The 24,936-nt window shown below is 36.5% G+C and overlaps 1 protein-coding gene across 1 annotated transcript in view; it reads left to right on the plus strand.

Annotated features, from left to right (window-relative positions):
* The window catches only part of SEMA3E (semaphorin 3E), a 242,223-nt gene that overhangs the window by 169,259 nt on the left and 48,028 nt on the right, over positions 1–24,936 (plus strand). The window contains exon 5 of the mRNA XM_045793367.2: positions 19,029–19,122. Within this exon, the coding sequence (XP_045649323.1) occupies positions 19,029–19,122 (94 nt within the window). The remainder of the gene's footprint in view (positions 1–19,028; positions 19,123–24,936) is intronic.

A 24,936-nucleotide genomic window follows, 5' to 3' on the forward strand; every position in this document is an offset into this window, starting at 1 on the left:
GGAACTTCCCCCAAATCCTCTAGTGCTTAGAATCTAGCAGTCGTCCAGTAACCTGGGGATGAATGAATGACTGTGTGGATTAATGAATTAATGAACGGGTTTGTTACATTCCTACTTTGATGAAAAATTCTAATTAGGATACTGAGAAGCCCAGCTTGAGAAATGAGTACGAAGTGTTGATAAAATAAAATTTTTAAGTACCCTCCCCCACACATTTTTTTCTTTTCATTATGTAGATTTTGCCCGCTCTTGAAAAGGTTTGGTGATGAAATCGTAGTAGATATTTGTTTTTACTTCTCTGGTGTTTAGAACATGAATTAGGCAGCGTGACATAGACAGCAGGGACATTCTTTAGGTATGCTTTTTTTGTTAACTTATAAAATACATACAGAAAAGTGTACAGATCAAAAAATCGTACTCACAATTAGTTTTTACATATTGAACACATCTACGTAACTAGTATCCAGATCATGAAATAAAACATCATCAGCACCCCAAAACCTCTGCTCTGCCCCTTTCCAGTTGCTATTCCCTGCAAATTACCACTATTCTGACTTCGGTCACTATAGATTAGTTTTGCCGATTGTAGAATTTTATGTGAATAGAATCTCACAGCATATATTTTTTTGTGTCCAGCGTTTTTTGCTTAATAGGATGGTGAGATAAATCTGTGTTGTGTGTAATTATAGTTCATGCGTTCTCATCGCTGTATAGTATCTCTGTGTATAGATATACCTCAGTTTATTTACCCATTCTCCTTCTCTGGTTATTTGAGTCGTTTACAGATTTGTGCTGTTGTGCTGCTGTGAACATTCGCGTGCATGTCTTTCAGTAAACACTGGCATATGTTTTTGCTTAGTATTTTCTGGGAGTAGAATGAATGTGTCATGGAGGATACATACGTCTAGCTTTAGTAAATACTAGCAAACTGTTTCCAGTCATTGTACTGATTCCATGCCTTCCAGCAGTGTGAGTGTTCCAGCTCCTCCATGCTCCGCAGACGGTACTTGGCATTGTCTTTTTTCCAGCCGTTGTGTTGGGTATGTAGTGGTATCACGTGGTTTTCGTCTTCATTTTCCTGATGACTAATAAAGTTAAACACTTTTCATTTTTTATTGAGGCTTAGAATTTTTGAGTTAATCACAAAGTGAAGTCTCTGGCTGGCCAGTGAAGAGCTGTTTGACCTTGGCCACATGGGTTTGTTGGGGGATTTTATGAGGAACCAAATACAAAATATCCAGGTCAGTTTTAGAGAAAATAATTATCTGTCACTGATAATTATCTACCACTGATAGTATGACCCCTTTCTTTGCTTTTCAGAACTGATAGAAAATTTAAAATAAGGGTCAGAAATACAATTGGGAGGGAAAAATGGTGGAAGAGAACTGTCGGATTATATATAAAGAGATGGTGGGAAATGAGGGAACAGGGAAGGCAGTAAAACTAATATTTCCTGATGGTGATATTAACCTTCTTGTCAACCAAGGTAAGCCTATGAATAAAGATTTAGGTCTTGTTGGAAGGAATAGTATAGAGATTAATGATATGAGCTTTGGATTCATGAATACCTGAGTTTTCTTTTTTTTTCACTGTAACTTAACTAGATATTTTACAGGGTTATCCATTAGACAGTCGTCAAAGTCATTAGTGAGAATTAAGTACATTAAAAAATAAATATAAAAACATTTTAAGTATAAAAATAGACTATAAGTCATGTATAAATAAAAAAATGTAGCCCAATAGTAAAGTAAGTAGCTACTCTTATGACCTTTTCCATCTTTGAGCTTTGAGATATAATTATGACATAATTCTTAATATAAGGGACACTGATAACATAATGAACAGTGTCCACAGTATAAGTCCATTAAAAAGAAAAAGAGACTTTCTACATGTGGACTTTTGTACCTCATGTCAAAAGCTTAATGTTATCATAGTTGATCATTTTGACGTTTATAGTACTGTGACAGCTGATTATCTCTTTCCCTTACCTGATGGCTACTGGGTAATGGTAGATGCTTTGTAGTAGCTACATTAGCCTGCTTTTAGGTTGGAAATGATGTGAAATGGATTCAGCTTTTAAATGTTCTCTTGAAAGTATCCGAAGAAATGTTGAAAAAATATACCTTAGGATGTTAATAAAATTCTCTAACTCTAAAGATATGTTTGACATTCATGGAAATTTAGTAACTGTTAGGAGAAAATGTGCTAACCTGGTGGGTTTTTCTCATTTTCAAGAATGTTTTCACTAAGACATTTGAGTAACATTAGGTGATTAAGTAATATGTTGGCTCCTTACAACTAACTTGAATTTTATTAGTGTAGTCAACTTAAATTAGTTACAAATTTAATCACATGCTATACTGCTAATTCACGAGCATGATATAGAACAGATGTACATAGAGTTAAATTTGGTGGTCTAATTAAAATATTGGCTTAATTAAAATGACTTGCTTATTCTAGTCTGGCAAATTGAATTTTGTCAGGTTTCACTTCCCAAAGGGAGATATATTTAAAGTAAGTAGACTCTAATTTTACTCATTTATTGTGTTAACTTTTACAATTCTTTAAAAAAATAAAATAAAATTCTTTAATGTTGTGGATATATATTCCTGAAAATGTATTTGTGTAGATGAAGCAGCGAGGCAGAGAAAGGAAAGAAGTAGAGAAGTTCAGTAGCAATGCAGGATTCTCGATGTGTTGCTTATCACCATCATTTTCCTTCAAGAAAATGAAGAAAAAATTAATATAAGAGACTCAAACAAGATTTAAATGTTAAAAATGCTTTTATATGTCCATCCATATTCTGACACCTGAAATATTGTCCGACTGATAGTCTGTGTAGACTGAATGATCAACATGTAGATTCAGTTTTATTTCCTGAACAAAATTCTGGAGCAGCATTAACAAGTAGTTTCCTCCTAGTCCAATGGCCTCAGGAAACTTTGTTTTCCTGCGTCATTCCCCATTTTTTCATTTGTAAGATGAGATAAAGGTGTCTTCTAATCTAAGATTACATAGCAATGAAATAATATTGTCTTCTGCACAGTCCTACTGTGAAAATCAGATCATCCCAGTGAGAATCTTAATAAACATAATGACTGTGTATGGAGTACATGCCATATGCCAGATGTTTTTGTTCCTTTGCTTTGACACTCCTGACTTCCCACAAGGGAGGAATAATTGCTCTTATAGAACAAATGAGGAAAGTAAAAAGAAGGTAAGTTGCTTCTTAATGCTGCACAATAAGTGGCCAAACTTGGGCTTCATGGTCCAAGGTCAAGTTTTTTGCATTGTGCTCTGCTGCTTTGCTTCATGACATACTGTCTTCAGGCATTTTGTAAACCATGAAGTGCCATATAAAGAGTTTGATGATGGTGGCAATAATTGTGTCTAGGCAGGCATCATCTCCGTGAATCTGTGCCTTCTACTGCTCTCGTACTCTCTCAACTTGACTTTCAGCCTCTACCTCCTTCCATAGACACCGTCCCTTTTCTCTCATCCTTCAGTCTCTTCAGATTTTACTACCTTCTATCGGAGACCTCACAGCAGTGACATTGGCAAAACACAACCACAAACGACTTTGTTCTTTGTGTATCTGTCTTTATGATTTATTAGTCCTGGTTCATTTGAACCTTTTGCTTTCTCCAGTGGAGCTTCCAAACTGCTGAATGTCATTAGAGACAATTAGAAGATGTTGGTTATCACCATTGTGATTCAGATGAGCCCATGTACATGTGGTCCATCACTTGCAGTCCTTAATTAACTGCCCTGGCATTGTCCAAGTCATGACAGTTCTGGAGGTGAGATGAGGGTAAGATGATATAATGAGAGAATATAGGCTTTGAACTAGACAGATGCAATTTCAAATCTGAGTTCTGCTGCCTACTACCTCCGGGGCTTTAGGTCAGTAGTTCACATATTTGAATTTTGGTTTCCTCATCTGGAATTTAAGTCTCTCTTATAATACCTTGCTTGCCAGATTGTGTGGCTTTTCTGAGATCCTGCATGGGAAAGGAGCTGTAAGAAGAGTCTGTATTTACCATCTCTACTTCCTCAAATTCTGTTGGTTGTTCAATCCAGGGGACATTTATCACTTTTCTAAAACTGCTCATGTTACTGTTTCTCATGACCTATATGTCAAATAAATATCTCTTTAACTCCGTATCTTATGCTTCTTCTCTACTGCAGTTGACAGTATTTATAATTTTTGTATAAAAGCTCTCCTCTTGTAGTTTTTAGAACCATTATTTTTTTCCATAGTTTTAAAATTCTGAATATTCTAGCTTCCCAGTCCTTTAAATTTTGGTGATTATAGGAATTCTACGCTTGGTATGTGTTTTCCTACATTTCATGCTTTCCTTGATGATCTGATTGATTCACATGTCTTATTATCTATTTGTTGACTCCCAAATCTTATCCCCAGGCTTGACCTCTGTGCAGAACTCGACATCCACATTTCCTATGCCTGCTATACTCCTATGAAATAATGTCCTAGAGACATTGCAAAGAAATAATTATTTCAATAACAAAACTCTGAAAATTCAGGTTGACAAAGGAAGGAGAATCTTCATGATTAGTGAGAAGGTATATCCCACATTAATTTTATGACTCACCTCATCCTAAGGGACCAACGAGGTAATCACAACATTTTGTACCATGTCTCAGACACTGCATTCACTCATTTGCTCATGTCTTTGTTCATGCTATCCCTTTACCTGAACAACTTATCTTTATTCTTCGTTGAGACGACCCTAACTCATATTTCAAGACTGAATTTACACATCACCTCTCTGTGATATTTACCTCAACCTCCACCTAGTAAAATTAATTACATTTCCTTTGGGTTTCCATTGTGCTTAAGTCTTAATTATGAATTATGATTTCTATATGAATGCCAAACTGTCTCTAAGAAAGAGATTATCATTTCTATCTCTGTTCCCTTAAGGTCCAGCATAATCCTGAAATTGAAATCGTGCACTAAAAACATGGAAGCAAAAACTCTTCTTTCTGATGGAAACAAAAAAGTATACAGTCTTTTTGTTTGTTTCTTTTAAAGTATTATTATGATTTAATTTTATTTCAAGTAAAATTTTGTCTGATAAATTTATTCTAAATTTATCTTATGAATTTTAAACACATGCATTGATTCTGGTAATTACCCCCACTGATGGTGATTTGCAGTCAACTCTTTGACCCCTCCCTAACCGTTGGCAGCTACTGACCTGTTATCTGTCCTAATAGTTTTGTAATTTTGAGAACATGATTTAAATGGAATCATACAGTAGGCAGACTTTCAGATCGGCTTCTGTCATTTAGCACGAAGCACTTGAGATTGTATCGGTGGTGTGTATATCAATAGTTTGTTCATTTCATTGCTGAGGCGTTTTCCATAGCATGGGTGTATCCTAGTTGGCTTATCCATTCACATGGTGAGGGGCACTTGGGTCATTTCCATTTTTTGGTGATTATGAATAATGCAGCTTGTGGTAAGCCAAATTCTGAGATGAGCCTGAGGTCTCATACCCTGTATCATCATCCCCTCCCCTTGAGGTGCTTGCTTCTACCCAATAGAATATGACTTGGTTCTTCCCAATAGAATATGACAAAGGTGATGTGATGTCTCTCCCGTGATTAGGTTGCATTGTATGAGAAAGGTGGAGGGAGTCTGCAGGTGTAATTAGTCCCTAATCAGTTTTCTTTAAGCCGGCAGTTGCTAAACCTTGTCAGTAGATGGCACTGAGAGACATTCCAGAAGGAAGAGGCTGTCTTTGGTTCTGGTATGGCTCCTTCCTTCACCAGATTCCTAGAGAGTACACTTTTTTCTTTATTGCCCAGACCCTGTGGTTTTCTAAGTGTGAGGTGTTCCATGGACACAAATTTCTGCAGCATCTGGCTGCCACTCTCAATCCCAGCAGACGCAGCAGGGGAGCCCAAGAGCACGTGGGGCTGCCCCCTAGCCAGTGCACATTGCTGCTTCCCCTGCTCCCTTTCCTCACCATGCACAGACTGTGGACCCACGGGGCTGGTCATCCAGGGAACCACCCAGTTCACACGTTACCAGCATGCTAGGTTCTGCAGAGGGAGGCCTCTCCAACAGGGCATCCACGTTCCCCTGATGCCCTGTGTACGCATGACTTTCTCCGTGGGCCCGAGGGTTGCTGCTCTTGTCTGGGGACAGCGAACCCCTTCAGACCTGGCAACAACACAAGCTACTCCTCCATCAAGTGGCAGGAAAGTCCTGCCTCACTTTCCCTAGTGAGGTGTGAATCCCCCCTCCCAGGGTTTCCCTCCCTCAGCCTTCCTTTCGTCATACTTGCTCTCTTGTCATCACTTAATTATTGTTTATATTAAACGTCCCCTGTTTAACACACTGTATCATTTTTTTGGTCACTTGATTGGATCCAGACTGATAGAAAAAATAACCTACTCCTTTTACCCACTTAGGAACCACATATTTTCTGATTTTCTATTGAAATTACTAAAAGGATTTTACCAAAGCACAAAACTTGCGTGAGTGTATGCTTCTAAGGAGGAGAGTGCTACCATATGGTGGAAGGTCCAAGGAGGGTTTATTAGCTCTGATACAGAACCAGATTGGAGGAAGGCACTTAGGGTCAAATAGTGCTACTTGACAGCACAGTGCCTCCTTATGGGAAGCAGAGAGGTTTTCTGGCAAACTCTCAGGGCCTTGCTGAGAACATCTGAAAGGGGGCTAGGTGAAACCCATTGCTTACATGTTGTAGAGACTGGCCTAACTGTACAGTTGTATGCAGAAAGCCTATAAAACAAAATAAATACACACAAACAAAGAACTGACCTGCAGGGTGGCAGCTTTCGCAAACACAGGAGGGGGAAAACACAAGTCAACAAACCTTGCACCCGTGCTGTTTTCCTTTCAGGACTTGCCACAGGACTCCCTCCCATTCCCTTCCCCTCAGGTGGCCAAATCACTGTTGAGATCCTATAACACTTATGTCAGCTAAATGTGTGAGTGTATAAAAGTAACAGGAGTCAAGAGGACCCTGAGAGAGTTAAATGGAGAATTGCTCACCTTGCTTCAAGGCATACCAGGCTCGTAGACGCCTCTTCAGTGATGTGTAGATAAGAATCCTTGAACCTTGGGGCTTATAGAAGATGTTCTGAGCCTAAAATATGGTAGAACTAGAGATAGAAAAGTACTTGTTGAAGGAATGGAGATAGAATTTAATATTTGACCTCCATGTAAACGCAACATAGCATGGACTCTATGAAATAACATATCAAAGATGCTATAAAGACTGGATGGAAGTCTTAACACAGCTTCAACAGTGGTTCTCCAGATATTAGGATTATGAAGAATCATTATTTTCAGGCTTTATTTAGTTATAGTCTACATGTTCCTCCGTAATGATATGTTGATTCAACAGTAATGATATTTTTTCAGTCATTTATAGTCCTGCCTTCTCCTCTGTAAGAATTTAAAGAGCAGAGTCAAAAGCATTTTTTTCAGCAATTCCCCAGTCTCATTCCCTTTTCCAGACTAAACCACCACCCCCATTTTTAGTTGTGTCTTTCACACCTCTCTTTTTCTCTCTGGAAGTGCTTAACCCAAACAGAGAGAGAGAGAGAAAGTGTGTGTGTGTGTGTGTGTGTGTGTGTGTGTGTGTGTGTAGGCGTGTGTGTAGGCTTAAAATCCCAGTCTCCTGTTTGCTGTGTAACTTGGGGCAAGTCACTCTTCCTCTCCATGCCTCAGTGTCCTCCTCCATGAACTAAGTTTATAATAGTATCCCATGTATAGGATTGTTGTGAGGATTGGATTAATATAAGTAAAACGCCTAGAACATTGCTTGACAAATAGTGAATGTCAGGGAGTCATCAGCTCTCATTGTTACTACCACCAGGAGCATCTCATTTCTTTAACTTTCCAGTGGCAATCATTACCCTCATGTATTGATTCACAAACTTGAATTCCTAGTATTTAACACATCCTTTGGTATCTCCAATGAAGTCTCTAGTATCTCCTGTCATGTAAAAAGTATCCAAATCAGTAAATCAGACACATTCCTAGGATGAGATTTACCATGTTTGTTTAAAAATCTATTCTTTCACTCTTTTCTGCTCTGCTCCTAGCCCAGTTAAGATACTATTCTTTTCTTTCTCACCCATGCTTAAAACCTCGGTGTTATGTTGTCAACCCAGCTTTCCCCCAAGTTGAGTCAGGAGCGATATGGTTTTTTTGTTTTTGTTTTTGTTTGTTTTTCTGTGTCTTTAAACTACCTTTGCAATTTACTCCTCTTTCTGTTCCTTCTGCCAGAGCTATTCTTACCCCTGACTGCTTCCACTAGTTTTCTTACGGTCTCACTGGCTCTTCAGTCTGGCTTTATCTCTGCTGTCAAATTAACTTCACGAAAGAATAAGTCTTTTCAGAACATTCACGATTTACCGTTGCACATGGAGTGAAGGCAGCCAGAGTGCCTCATCTCAGACAGCCCGTGTCCTTCACAGTCAGCCTCTAACCCACTTTCTGTCTTCTCTCCCTGCTGCTCATTAAACTTCCCCTGTGCGAGTCTGGGGACAGTCAGTCACAGCCACTCACTCCTTCCTTACCCATCCCTTCATCATGAAATGTTTGTTACTCCTTTCAGAATGTCTTCCTAAAGAAGAGTGGTTGAGAGGCTTTGGGATTCAATCTTCCTGTTCCTAGCTGTATGAATTTGGATACGCTTCTTTATATCTCTGAGCCTTAGAAACTTTATTTGTAAAATTGGGTAAAAATATCTGTCTCATAAGGTAGTAACAATGAACTAAACAAATAAGCAACGTTCTTGGAACAATATCTGAGACATCGAGAGTGTCCCTGATATAATCTTTACCGTTTTTGTTGTTGTTGTTTCCCTGAGAAAAACATTTCAGGGCATTACCACTCCTTGTTTCAGCCCAGACCGTTCTGCCCCCAGGACTACAATTAGGTTCCAAGTTGTTGTCATCATAGTGTGTCCCTCATTATAGGACTTTTCACACTGATGCACTCATTATAGTAATTATATTTCCCTATCTAGAGCCTGAAAGAAAGTTCCCGTCTTGTGATGTTCATTGAAGGATCACTGTCCATTCAAATACCTATCTTAAAGATCTGTAATAAACAATGAAGGAGAACATTTAGGGAAAGGTGTTTTGTATCTTAAGGACTCGGCAGGAATGAACAATGACCTTTGCAGCACCTAGCACAGTGCTGTGCAGAGTAATGAAGGGCACACTGAGAGACCACATTGAAGTGATGTCATAGCGTACGTTAGGGACTATGTGTATTCCCCATTCTGTCATCACTGACGATGTGATCCTGGTGAAACATGCTGGTTGTCTCTTTTAATTTGATTATATTTCTATTCTGTATCTACAGGCAGGAGCCTCCACAATAATCATGAAAAACAAGAAACATGCTAAGGATATGCTCGCCTCTCTTTTATGTTTGTGTAATAAGCTGATTTTTGTGGTTTGATAAAGGGATGGCTGAGATGCAGGAAGAAGGGTCCAAACATACACTCTCGTGAGTAGGTCATGGAGCAGGTTTTCCCATTTAAGTACAGAGCAAATTGGGCTGTAGTCTGGGTGTCATAAAATCAGAAAGGGTTTAATGATTATTAACTTTGAAAATGATTTTGGAATACTCTTCTTTAACTATACAAGAATACCATAATGAAGAGACAATTCTGCATATGCATATGTCCTGTGTCCCTGAGAAAACACCAGGAATCCCTTAACCTAGACTCCAATAACCATGAAAGTCTACCCATTAGCCCTATTTTCCAGAATTCCCTTTGTTGACACTGTTAACTCCAAGAGCTGTATGGGTCCAGCCAGGACTGAATGACAAATCAGCTGTTAGAGAAAGCGTCCCTTCCCTTGCAGCTGTCCTGTTCTTACTGTGCAGATGGTGAATTGATTTTTCCTTTACCAGCAATTCTTTTCTCTCTTCTCCACCCAGGACTGTGATCCTTTGTGATCATGTTTGACTCAGTCAGCAGTGGGAACACTCAGAAGATTGAAGAGTTTTCAAATGTGTCCAAGTGAAAGGGAACAGGGATTTTGAAATGAGGAATTGCTCAAAGGCTGGCTATAGACTAAAAATGGGCTATGACTTCCTCCCCATGAAAAGTAGATATTCATAGTTTTATAAAAAGCATCTTTGTCCTCAAAAAAGAATTTTGATTCTTGCTTTCATTGTGTGTGGTCAGAATAACAGTGAGAGTAGTCAGACCCGGAGAAGGTGGACATGAAACACAGTCCAGAAGAGAAATCCAGATCTTAAAGCTAACTTGAGTCAAGATGGATCTTTTCTTTCTATATGTAAATGACCTGCATCCTTCAGTTAAATTTTTAAAAATATGCACGAATTTTATTCATGACTGTTTCTAGCATTCTCCTATTTACAATTTTAATGTTAATACTAATTAACATTAACAGTAGAGTATTTAATGTTCATATTTCATATTTCGTGTATGGATATATAAATCCTTTTATTAGGAATATTATATATACATATATATGAATTATCATATATGTACCATGTATTTTATCTAAGAAACAGATAGCAATTTAATTGCTCATTTATGCTGTACCAATTATTTTATTATACAGTGTATTGAGAATATCAGAAATTAAACCCTGCTTATACTGAACAAATATTTACTACCACTATTTTTTTTCTACTAGATTTGTCTTAACATATCTATGTAGGGTAGATGTTTATAAATGCTAAAAGAATAGCCATTTGCAGTTATATTCACTATCATTCTTGGCATTTCATTAAGCAGCTAAAATTATGAAATGTAGACCATGATGCCCATTCCTGCAAAACGCTATTTTCTTCAGCATTTTTACATGTAGACCTGCTTTGAGTATTGTATAATTTATTGGTGTAAAGAGATTCCAGGTAAGCTACTTAGTAATTTATTACGGAATGGTGTTTCAGTTTCAGTATCAATTGTAAATTTAGCACCAGATTAACTGGATAGCCCAGGCAGGGGTTGACTTGACATATTGTGATAGATTTTCTCTCACACTAAATTTGACTTTTTCTAAAATCAAACACAGATGATCATAAGGTAAATGAATCAAATTACAACCAGTACTGTGATTATTAGAGGACTGGCTCTGCTGATTTTTCACATAATTAAAATACCAAATTTCTTAATCTCGGAACTAGATATTTAATTATAATGTGACATTTTCTAATGTGGCCTTATAGGATATGTCCAGCAAATACTTCAGCAGCCAGCTTTCTATTTCCTTAGGCTTATTTCAGTCTGTTGCAGTTATTCCCCTCGTTGATAAAGAGATTGTGTCATCTTTGCCCCGTAGGTACCTCTTCAAGCTGACATACCTCTTCTAAGTCTTTGTGATGTAACTCTGAGAGTTTTCATAGCTTCTTAGAATAAAAAGATACTCAAAGACCACTTTGTACTTGTATGAGCCCATACTATTTTTTAAATTTGTTTTCTGATCTTTATTGATTTGTGTGAGTTCATTATATAATAAGGAAAGAAGGAAGCTTGCTTTTTTGAGTGAAAAAATATTTATGTTTTTTTCCATGTAAGTTTTTTTTCTCAAAATCACTAAGTTATTTATCAGTGTTTCTTTCACGTCTCCTAGATTCTGTCTTGTTTTAAAAGGCCTTTTCCACACTCAAGGTTACACACAAAATTTTTATGTCTTTTTCTATTCCTTGTATAATCCTCTTTCTTATGTTTAAATTGTTGATCAATCTGGAATTTGGCTACAGGGCTATGGGACATGAGGTAGTAATCAAACTTTATTTTTTTCCATATGGCACTCCAGTTGTCCAAACACCATTTATTGAATAATCCATCATTTATCCACAGTTCTTTGAAATACTACCTATATTAATGTGCATTCTTACACTTACGGCTTCTCATAATAGAGGGTAAGGTTTTAAAGTTAACTGCAAAACAACAAAAACAAAATAATATGGAATGAAATCAGCATTATGCACCATTGCATTTGATATAAAATATCTGGTTGCAAACCCTGGGATTTGTAACAGGTCAGTTTTCTTTTCCTATATGGCTATGTCACATTTAAATTTTCTAATTCTTGAATTTTTTAGTATTAATTCCTCCTTCTCATTCTCACAACAGTCATAGGAGGGAGCAACGCAGAAATATTATTTCTTCTTTTTTACAGGTGTTGAAATTGAGTTTGAAAGGTTATGGGACTTGAGCCATAGATCAAATCAGAGGCTTTCTTATCTCCACTTTGGATTAGCTCTCTTTGTAAAAACGTTTTGACTCTTATTTCAATTCTTATTCCTATTCCTGTTTTCATTCTCTCCTTCTTAGTTTATTAAATAATATCAGAGACTTTATTTCTGCCACTGAAGTATAGTTAATGTATTGTTTCATGAAAAAATCAACTAGCATATTAGTTGTTGTCATCTGTTCATTTTGGCTTTGCTATTTGTGAAATTTACAATTAGAAGAGATGCTTTGCTTAATTTTTATGGGGACTCAAAGGAGTAGCATGCATTATGTTTCCTAAATTCAGTATTGATTGCTTGGAATGTAGTAGGCTTCTTAAATCTTTGTTGAATTTACCTGTCTATACATATTCACAATGCAATGGAAATAATGTTACAAGCGATATGGAGCACAGCCTATGGGAGAAGTTGCACTTGGAAAAGTCTCCCAGAATTCAGCAAAGTCATTTTTCAACATCATTTCCTCATTACGTAGGGGTTTCTGCTGTAGAGAAAAGGAAGAATTGAATTTGCCTTTCCCAAAGGGAAAGTATAATGTAATAGCAGTGGGTATTATCAGGCATATAACTTTTAAAGAGTCATCCAGCTTGTGCTGCAGGAGTTTTGACTGGGTGGTGGGAGTCAGGAGGGAGAAAGCCTAAGACGGAAGTGTGAAGATCCTGAGCCGCCATTCTGGAGATGAGACTTTATAGCAGTGAGGAAGCACCAGAGAGAGTAACACGATTATATTTGAGAGGGTGGTGAGGAAGAGGTAGGCAGCGAGGATGATGCTGTTTTCTAATAAAAGCAGGCTTCGGGACAACATAATAATTAAAGTTTGAATAGTATTTGTTTCCAGTACTCTTGGTACGCCAGACATATGTTTCTGGTAGACAGAGCTAATAGTGTGGAATTTAAGAGACTATTGGCATAAGATGAGGGTGAGGAGAATGGAACCGTGAAGTAATAATTAAAGGAAACACAAAAATGGGGGAAAGATTATTTTGCCCACAAATACCAGTTTAAGCAAATATTCATTTACAAATTCAGCATAAGACAATTGAGTTAGAATTTTACTGTAGATGTATTATATATGCTTTAAAAAAATGTTCAGTAGCATCTGCAAGCTATTCCAATAATGTTAAAGGAAATAAAACATTTGAACATGTAATTTAATGAATAGATAAATAATGATAAATATTTTCTTGTTTAAAAATCTTAATATGCATTTTCAGACCTTGCCTATATCTTACTTACCTCATAAAATACACTCAGCCATGCCCAGCAGCACAAACACATATACCCCTCTCCATCTACAACAGTAAGTAGGATGGATAATATTGTATGTAAAATGAACATGGAACCAGAAGTTAGAAGACACTCTTTGAGACTTGCTAAGCCTCGCCCTGCCTGATTTCTCATCTATAAAAGGAAAATAATATTTGTGAACTGTATTGTTGACCGTGTTTTACCTCATAGGCTTATTTGGTACGGTGAAACAATATATGCAAGAGTAGTTCCTACATTTTAAAGAATTAAACAAATATGACATTATTTTTTAGAGATTAAAAATGTAAAAAAATTAAAATGCAAAACTATTAGTGTCAAAATGTTTACTTAAAATTCCGCTTCCATTTTGTATTTTTTCTGCTAGCTTATTCATTGGGAAATATTTCAAATATTATTTAATACATGTTTTTATTGATTGGCAGAAGAAAAGAAAAAATAGTATAGTGAGTCACTTTCAAAATTAATTTACTGCAGGTTATTAGCTATTATGTGAAGAACTAAAGAGCATAATACGGTTATTTATTCTAGAAATTTACTTATCAAAATATATCTTTATTATTCATTGTTGACAGGTACATGTTTACATGCCTTGCATATTTTATGACTTTTTCTCTAACCATTAGAAGTAGTTAATAAAATAGGGGATTATTTGTTTTGTCCTGTAGTATTTGTAACGGTCTAGTTTTTTTCTGCCATCTTTCAGAATTTACCATTGACATTAGCGCAAAAATAGTTCACCACACTGACTTATTAATGGGAAACTGTCATTTCATTTAATTGGCATCCCATTTAACACCTGATATGCAATAACTCACACCTATTGAAAATAGCTTACAGCAGTCTTGCTGGGTTCCAAGCGCTCCCCTCAAGGCCTGAAGGGGAAAAATTCTCCTGGAAAGACTTAACCATTTATTCTTTAAACTTTTTTTTTTTTTTTTTTTCTGAAGAGCACACGCATCTGCCCACATTTGCAAACTGCATGTCCTGCTTTCTCTCAAGCACGGGGGAACTTACTGAAAAACTTCTTCATATCACACTGAAACAAAAAGAGTAGCCCACACTGCTAATGCTGGTGATGTCTTATAAATTTAAGCCACATTACTCAGACAGAAATTCCAGCTGTTAAAACACAGATAATGGAAAGCCAGTGTACGTACTGACCAACATTCTCAATAAGGTTAAACACCAACATTACATATTACTTGAACCATAAGCACAATTGCTTTGGGGTCATTGACAATGTCATCGTGCCTCCAGTTTTCTGGTTGGTTTGGTGGCTGAATTCCACTTCATGGAAGAAAATTACATTACTCGCTTTTTAGTATTTTATTGGATTGTGCACTAAGTTAAACACTGCAGTTAACAGCACAATGAACTCTCAATGTGAGAACCTTCATTCTTTAATTTATAGTTAATTTTGAAGTCACCTTGATCTATGCAAAACAAAGCAATAGATGTTTGGAATTGGCCTGTTTTCCGTTACCAGTATTATCCAGTCTAGGATAATTTTTTTCTTTTTATCTCTTCTCAACAATTTCCACATCTCTGCTGTATGAAGTTGCAAAAATAATATATTGAGTCCTGAGGAATTAAGATGAATGGAAACAATGTGTCTTTCTTGTACATGTAGCTTAACAAGGTAAAGAAAGCCTCCACTCTAAAATCAGGAAATGAAAGATCAGGTAAATTATTAAAAACTGCTGTCAAGTTAGTTGTCAGATAAGAATTCAGGACTCAGTCTTGACTCTCAGCTCAGTATTGAAGTTTCATGACCATACACCACAGTATCAAAAGAATACCTTATACTCATTAAAAAAAAAAAATCGGTCATGTGGAGAAACACTATATATCTCCATGTCACACCTCCACATTACTTCAGATTACATATTATCACCAATGAGGTCATTGGGGATTAAAAGAAACACCACTATCATTCTTCAGTATTTGATTTTGTTTTTAATAAATGCCATGTAGTAAAATATTTTATCTTCATTAAATAGCTCGAGAAATTAAGAACATATCTATTCTTCCTTTAGTTGTTTTAACAATGTAATAGTTTTACTAAAGCCAATGGCGATCAAAATGTAGAGAAACAATAGGGCCGTGATGTTGCTTTATGAGCAGCCCTCAGAAGGCAGGCACAATTTGTATATTTGTCTAGTTTCAAATCAGCTCACCTGTCTACAGCAGTCTGTGAGTTCTTTTAGATACAAAAGTAAATAAGCAAAGACAAAAAGAAAAAATTGTTTCTAGAAAGATAATGTTTTTTCAAACATCACAAACAGTTGTGCATTTAATATGTACCAGGTATTTTATCTGATAGAGGGGATCGGAGATAAACATCACATGGGCAGTTTCCTCAAGAATACCCTACAAACTAGTAGGAAGGAGAGTCAAACAGGCAATTATAACGCAGAAAAGTGAATGATATGAAAGAGGGATTCATATGATGTTTGATAGGACACGAAAAGGGAAAGGAGATTCTAGGTCAGATCAGGATTCCTGGGGGTGCTAGAGTCTCTGCTGAATTTGTAATATATGGGTATTACCATCCAGGGCACACTGATGAGCCCAAGTAAGAGATCTTCGGAAACCTGCCCGTAGTTCGTAATGGCCAGCATCCAGACTGCGAGAGCAGTTACAGAACTTTCAAGGGTTCAAAGCTCCTCTTCATTATTTTGTTGTAAATATTGTAGTCTTCAAATACACATCCCAGTAGTTGTCAAATTTAAGAAATATCCCACTCTACAATCCAAGTGGTCATTATCTTTTATTTGTGTCTTATTTGAATCCTGGAGTATTATTAACCAAGTGCTATGGATGGATGAAATGAATATATCCTCTAAAGATGGGGAACTTCTCTTTGTGCATAAAGATAATGCTGCTTCTCTAAAGCAAGGGTGTTCCGGTAGTTTCTTCTTTTTATTCAGTAGTGGGCTACACAATTAGAAACTGAAGAACACATGCATTTTTAAAATTAAAATGCTACATCTGTCCTTTATTCCTTTATTCAAAAATACACATTTTTAATAGTGATGTAAAGAGCAGCCAGAAAGTTTAACTCTTTTATTATTTTAAAATGACTATATGTCCAGGTAGCTTTAGCCATTAATCAAATAGATAGATATTTGAAGTCTTCTGCGTTAAAGTGGAAGGATTCAGTCAAGACACATCTGAGTTTGGACAGGAGGCATATCTTTGAGAATACTTGAGTATCCAGCACTCATTTGCTCGCAGGTTTAAATTTGAGGTTTGGTAAGAAAGGATGTCCTTTTACAGACTCAGCTAGATTTACATACTGCGCAGAATCCAGCCTCATTCATAACTAAAAATTCCATCTGATTCTGGATTCCACTTAATTGTTTTCAAAATGTTAGGGTCATCGGTGTCTTTTTGAATATAGGATTCTGTTGATTCAATCAACTTCTCTTGAAAATTGAAGACGCTGATATGTCAGATAATTGATACCTCAGACCTGTGCTGAAATTCACCAATCAGCAACAGCCTCAGGAGCCTAGTTTCTGACTTACACTTAAGAAAACCTGTGACTTTCCTAAGAAATTGTGACTTCATTCTCTTCATCTAACTACAGGCCTTTGAAGTCTGAGATTCTCTTGATCTTAGAATTCTTAGTTTGCATTTTCTTTGGTTCATCTACTTGACAGTTTAAACTTAATGTGTTGCATTGGCTTGAGTAAATAAGCAACGTACTTGTTTTTCGCTTGCAGTTTGAATTTCAGTGTTGAAAATGTCTAATTTTATCCGTTAGGTAAATCACCGTCATCTGTCATTAGTGATAAAAAGTTGAGTATCAGAATTTTGTAGTTGTAGAAAGTCTGGATTTAAGAGAGCAGTTCAGTGTATCTCTTTAACAGCTTTCTGTGACCAAATATTTGGACATTTGGCTATATTAGAACAAATATAAAATGTACGTCCTACCTGCTTTTTTCAAGTCATCTATAAAGTGGTGGTGACTAACGGGTCAAACAAGTATTACATTCACACACTTGGTCACTTTCTCCTTCACATAATCTGTGGGTCAGTTTTCCAAATTGAGATGCAGCCCCTTCGGCACAAGTGTTAGCTGGGCAGACCAATAATTCTGTCTCATTTGAACAAACTTTTTTTTCTCATATCATTGCAAATTTGTCCTCTCTGAGGACCAAACACAAAAATGTCTCCAATTATTTATGGGTATTTTTGCTCTCTACTGAATTGGGTAAAGTGTATAAATAGGAAAAAAAAATTAGGGGCTTAAAAAAAGTTTCGTGGTTTTTAGCCACATCTTGGTGAGGAGCCCCCATTTGTGGCCTAGGCTGTGGTTCAATTTCAAGGATAAGAGTGCAGGGTTATAGGGACCAGGTTAACTCTGCATTTACCGGAAAGGTTTTGGACTAGCAGGATCAGAATGGTGATTTTAGAATATCAGAGAGAATATCAAGTTAGAATGGCAAGGTAAGGACAGAACAGAGAACGAGGAGTAAGGAGGGTGGGTGAAAATGTCAAATTCCGGTTTGAGAAAAGTGGCTGTATCTCGCAGAGGTTACTCAGGACTTCAGGATTGTTTTTAGGTTCATGGTTCACAGATGGGCAGGGCTATCGATAGATAGATACCACTGGGCAGTATGAGCAATATTCTATTGCAGAATAGTTGTTTTTTTTCCTACAGAATTTTTGGTATTGATTCTTATTGTCACTTTTCCAAACTACATTCTTTTACCCAAACCATTTATAGCACACTTAATGAATAATAATTACAAAAATATATTAATGAGAATTTTGAAATCTGAGAATATTCAGAGAAATTTTCTGTGGTTATGCACTTGGAATAAGAACCAATGAAGTAGTAGTTTTTCATATAAATACTTTCAAGTTCTTGTTTATGTGACACGAGTCTGAAACATTGCTCATAATGTGACATTAATTTCTACGTCTATATTCCAGTAACTGTTTATGCAGCCATCATGCTGTAAATTATTAAAATTAAATATCTATACCAAGAATATGTGATGAAGAATAAAAATGATAGGAAATAAATAATCCAAATTGATAGAAAATTTTATCAGTTTCTTTTGTAGACCCTTCAAAAAGATCACTAGCGGCCTTTGTGGAATAGCAGCCCGTTTCCGTATTTATCATTGAACCTCCCTTTTGGTAACCTTTTTTTAGCACGTTTTCATTCCTTTGGAATATTTACCGGACACCTCTTAGAATAACTAATACTACTGCTCATTTGCTAAAAACTGCTAATAACATCTTTCATTTCATCACCTGCATACTTTTTGGGAGGAGTGAGAAAACCATATGGGCCTGAGAAACCATATATTTATTTACAAAACTCTGTTTGGTCCTAAACAACTTGATGGTACTCACTGATGCCCTGTTTACAATACCTGTTTCACACAAGGCCAGGTTTTTATATGTTTTAACTGAGCAATTAGATTCTTATTAAAATCGGCAAATACATAATGGCTTTTCTGGTGTTTTTGTTTTGTTTTTCAAGGATCCCCTGTTTCATCTGGAACCGCACAGGTCTGAAAGAGGAAGGGGCAGATGTCCTTTTGATCCCAGCTCCTCCTTCGTCTCTACCTTAGTGGGTAATTATTGTTGCCACAGACATCAGTTGGTCATCAGATTGATTTGGAAACTTTAGTTAGGTTCTTTCGGTGTTCCTTTATATGTGTGGATGAGTCACAGTTATTCATTGGTGCTGAGAGCAGTGGCATTAGATTCAAGCCATGCTAAATTGAACCAATTTGACGCTAAGATAAGTGCAGCTACTATGAAGTATGTGTCTCATTCTGAAAATACTAATTGTTACTTAATATCTGATATAGAACATCTTGTACTATGCCATTTATTGTTCAAAATATGCAATTTGAGGAATACTTTATAAAAACCTGGCCAGAGAAAGTGAGCTATTGTAACATGTGTTACTTCTTTTAGTTTTAATTATTCTGTGACTTTAGGGAAACTTTTCATATTCTCTTCTTGGTGCTTTCTCTGTACCAGTAGAATTCATCAGAAAGTCATCTCAATTGAGAACTTTAAAGTTATTTATCTAAACTCATGTTAATCTAGAATGTTAACTGTAGAGGTTGACCAGTTCAAACTTCCACTAAATGTCCACATTGAAATAATAGAATAAGGTGGCACGTCTCATCTAGATTTCCGTGTGATTCCATTTAATTAGAGAAGGTACCTGAGTACCTCACTTAAGACACAATGAAATTATTTATCTTTCTCGTTTATATTCTCAGGGTTTAAAAATGGCACACTTGGCAAAGTACTCCAGTACTGTGGTGGTACTAATGGATGAGTTCCCAAGTATAAAGTTGAGGAGCTCTCCCCGACAGCTAACTAGGTGCTTTGAGGAATCATTCTTTTCTCTGAGGGTTGCGAGGTTATGATACAAGTATGGTACAGATGTATGGATTTCTGTTATTACATTTGTAACACTCAGCGTTATAGGCTAATAGTAGATCATCCTGTTGGCAGAAAATGGGAAGTGTAAAAAACGTGGGGACTTCCTATCCTAAATAAAGGGTTACACTTAAAACTCCCCACCGATGAGTAATCAGAATACCATATGCTTGATTTTGAGTTGATACAGATATTCCTGTGTATTCTAGAAACTAATAGTCCCTGAACTTGTCCACACAGTTGATTTTGATGGGCCTTGCATCCCACTTTCTGCACTTCCCCATCCCAGTCATGGTACCTAAGTCCATGTAGGTAAAGCTTCTTCTTATATATAGCAGACCCTTGAACAACACAGGTTTGAACTTGATGGGTCCGGGTATATGCAATTCTTTTTTTTATAAATACAGTGCAGTACTGTAAATGTATCTTCTCTTCCTTATGATTTTCTAAAACATTTTCTTTTCTGTAGCTTACTTTAAGAATACAGTAGATAAGGCGAAAGATTTATGCGATCTGAAGAGAAACCAGAGTATGAAACATGAGAGACTATGGACTATGAGAAACAAACTGAGGGCTACAGAGGGGAGGGGGGTGGGGGAATGGGATAGACCGGTGATGGGTAGTAAGGAGGGCACATATTGCATGGTGCACTGGGTGTTATACACAACTAATGAATCATCGAGCCTTACATCGAAAACCGGGGATGTACTGTATGGTGACTAACATAATATAATAAAAAATCATTATAAAAAAATAAATAAATAAATAAATAAAATCAGAGAATATACAAAAAAAAAAGAATACAGTAGATAATACATATAATATACAAGCTATGCGTTAATCAATTGTTACGTTATCCATAAGGCTTCTGGTCAATTAGTAGTTAAGTGTTTGGAGAGTCACCAGTTTTATGCAAATTTTCAACTGCAAGGTCAGTGCTCCCAATTTCCATGTCGTTCAGGGGTCAGCTGTGTATCTCTAGAGCATAGATCTTCTGTTAGCTTTAATTAATGGGGAAAGATTGATTTGCTTCAGCCCCGTAATTTGAAAAGGCTCTAAAATGAGATTTCACACAGGAAGTAATTAAGTTCTTCCGGAGCTTGCATCAAGAGATGTAATATTCTTAAAGAGTATAATATTGTAAAGAAAAATAGTATTTTAAGATAGCTAGCGTTCCTCTGCTAACCTGTGTGTGTGTGTGTGTGTGTGTGTGTGTTATGAACAGAATATGAAGAAGGGAGACTTTAAATATGAAAATAAGATTGCCTAAGTTTAAACTTCAGTAGAAATCAAAATCTTAGGAGGGACCCTTGGAATGAATGCCAGATCCATAAATGTTAGAAATGGCAGTGTATGCATTAAAATACATGCATTTGACAGACACTTTTTTCTAATGCTTTTAGTGCTTTTTTGGGGTAACTTCATAAATTTAAAATTTGAATATGTTTGGAAGAGATTTTCTTATCATTTCTTTTACCGTACATCTTGCACAGAATAGGCATCCTATAAATACTCATTGAATGGACTCAATATTCCTAAATAAGCAAAAAACAAATTTTGGGATATTATTCATAAGAACATTATAAGTGATATTGAAAGTGGAAAATTACAGACTAAACACTACTTCTGTAGTGAAATCCTAAGATTAGCACACCATTTAATTTTAACATTTCATTTAAATGGTTTAAACAATTCTTTAGTCACCCTGCCACTCACCACTAAGCCTCCCTGGAGCTTATTTATGCATGAAACCAGGAACTTAAACCTGAATTTTTTAAGAGGGGAAATATTACTGGGGGGACATTTCCAAGTGAGTTTCATTGAACTTCCAAATCAAATTACACTGTGCTGAAATGTGACGTGCTTGCCATCTGGGTGGCTGTTTTGCGTATTCAGAAGAGAAATCAAATCATAAGAGCCCTCCAAACTAAACACGAACGTTGTAGGAATAATCCCTCCAAAAAGAAGAAGTAAAAATAAAATTCTTCACATTTATCCACTGGCTTTCATCCCAAAGTACCTTTGAAAGATCATTCGCTCACTGTAGATACGCAGCCGCCGCCGAGACGGAAACCTGATAACCTATGTGAGCCAGCAACTCTGAGAGAGGGGAAGTAGGAATAATTCACCCAGTTGAAAAAACAGCAGGAATTTGGGCTGGAAAAACGGAGCTACCTGAGTTGAATTTGGCAAGGTCGGTGTAGCTTACTCTGACAGGGAAAGAATTCGGTAATGTAGTATTTTATGGCCACACATGTTCTCGGCTGAGGGGTTAAGACAAGACTTCAGCGAAAGGCTGACCATCTTGAGACCACGATCCTTCTTTGTTTCTTTGTTAATTGTGGGTCACGCTTACTGTTGAGTGTCTGTTGACCCTAAGATGTGCTTTCATGATAAGAAACTCAAATTTGTTACAATATATGTCATAAAGCTAACAAGGCCCCCAAGGGGTAAAAAAATGTGCTGGCAAATCTAAGAACATCTTATCATTTCTTAACTTTACATACAGTCTTCATTTCAGTTAACTTAAATTCAGTTGGCTGAAGATCAGGTGAACTAAAAAGCTTACCAAGAGGGGCGCCTGGGTGGTACAGCGGTTAAGCGTCTGCCTTCGGCTCAGGGCGTGATCCCGGCGTTATGGGATCGAGCCCCACATCAGGCTCTTCCGCTATGAGCCTGCTTCTTCCTCTCCCACTCCCCCTGCTTGTGTTCCCTCTCTCGCTGGCTGTCTCTATCTCTATCGAATAAATAAATAAAATCTTTAAAAAAAAAAAAAAAAAAAAAAAAGCTTACCAAGAAACTGAATAAAGAAAGATGATTTGCTGGGTAAAAGACAAGTTAATGAACATGTTTTAATTAAATTTATCATTTAATTTAGAAACGGAATGTTAGTATCTTGCAGTGATTCCATGTGAAACAAGACTTAAGGAGTAAAACAACCTCCTTGTTTAGCTGTGTTCTGAATGTTCACAAATCAGTCGAAATGAAATCATACATTAATTAGAGTTGCTCTCCAAATGCCACTTGATATTAACATAATTTATCTTGGTGGCATATAAATTCATATCCCAGGTGCAATATTTCTACATGTTTAGCCACATTTTCCCCTGCTGTGATTACTAATTTTCTATTAAGAATGGTCTTAAGGAAGTGTCTGAAGAATATAAGACATTAAAACCTGGTTTTAAAAACACCTTGTTGAAACAATGAAGTATTTAGTAAAATAAATTGATGTATTAACTTGCCTATACCTTTTATTTCATCTGAAGATAGTACTTATATTGCTACCAAATTATTGGGTTTGGTGACTAGCCAAATAAAAATTCAGGAAATACAGGGGCGCCTGGGTGGCACAGCAGTTAAGCATCTGCCTTTGGCTCAGGGTGTGATCCCGATGTTATGGGATCGAGCCCCACATCAGGCTCCTCCGCCATGAGCCTGCTTCTTCCTCTCCCACTCCCCCTGCTTGTGTTCCCTCTCTCTCTGGCTGTCTCTATCTCTGTCAAATAAATAAATAAAATCTTTTTAAAAAAATTCAGGAAATATATATATTTAAGAGAAGGGGAGAAGGGGTGATGAGCAGAGGGAGAAAGAGAATCTCAAGCAGACTCCATGCCCAGTGGAGAGCCCAAAATAGGGCTCCATCTCAGGACCCTACATCATGACCTGAGCTGAAATCAAGAGTCGGACACTTAACTGAACAAGCCACCCAGGCATCCCAGGAAATATTTTCTTAAGTCATATATCATTTTGGCCAGGAAGGAAAATACTGGCTGACTCCTTTTCATCAGCTCTGTTGGATATAATATTGCAATATTCTTAATAAGTTTATAACACCTTCAGTAACTGCAGGATTTTCCTTACACTTTGCCCTCTCAATTCTATTGCCATTTTTTATTGCCATTTTTTTAACATTTCATTCTGTGCCAGATTTGTAGTTCCAGGTGTAATTTCATATTTACCGTACCTGACCTGACTATGCTACGCTAACATGCATGTTACTAGCATTTGGGGGAAAACCACTCTAATTTGTCATGTACTTTTTCTTTGTTTTCAAAGCGTTAGCTTTGTTGTTAGGATATTTTTTCGATGACTTCTCAAGTTAAAGACTTATTAAATTTTATTTTAGCAAATAACCATGAATAAGATATTTTAGGCACTGAAATTTTCTTCCTGCACTCTTTTTGGTCCTATGTTACCCTTTTTAGCAAATAAAATTACAAAAGTTTACAGCTGCTGAAATTTTCTTGTACTTTTATTCATAATAATGAGACCTTTGTGAATATATCTCCTCATTATATATTCTGTAAATTGAAGGTCAGTGTTGACTGAGTGAAAGGGAGTTGGAAAAATACAGAGGAAATTTAAGTGATTATTTCAAGCTATTAATAGCATTAATTTTTTAAAATAAATGTTCCTTTTAAATTAATTATATCAAGGACAGAGTTATGAATGAATAGTTCTGGCACAAAATATGACCTAATAAATATTAGAAAAATAAATGAAAAATCAAAAGAAGATAAAATGTATGTCTTTATAATTGCAACCTCTATAAACGTTAACAAATGAAGTATATTGCCTTATTTCTTGAATTCACCCCAATTATACTGAAGTTTAGACTTAAAGTCATTCCTTTGCCATGTTCCTGTCCCTAAAGAATGTCTATAATTCCTTACCCAACTCTGTTGCTCTCTCACATTTGGCAAAATGCCAATTATCCACATGCTCGTTGTTGCTTCTGGCTATAACTACTAGTTTCTATGGGCCTCTTTGAATATTTTGCTTATGGATTCCTCAAAACAAACAAAAGTTATTATAAGGATAGAAGAAAAAAAAGTCCAAACAACAGCTATATAACTAATACAAGGATGTATTCTGCCTGGTTACTTTCATCATCTTAAGCAGAGTGGGAGTGTGGACTGAGCTGTAGATGTTGGAATATGTGGATCATTCTTTTCCATCCTCATCCTCTCGTGTGTATCTTGTTT

This window comes from Ursus americanus, chromosome 3 (assembly GCF_024610735.1).
Source record: "Ursus americanus isolate L20-20 chromosome 3, mUrsAme1.1.p, whole genome shotgun sequence".
NCBI classification, from domain to species: domain Eukaryota; kingdom Metazoa; phylum Chordata; class Mammalia; order Carnivora; family Ursidae; genus Ursus; species Ursus americanus.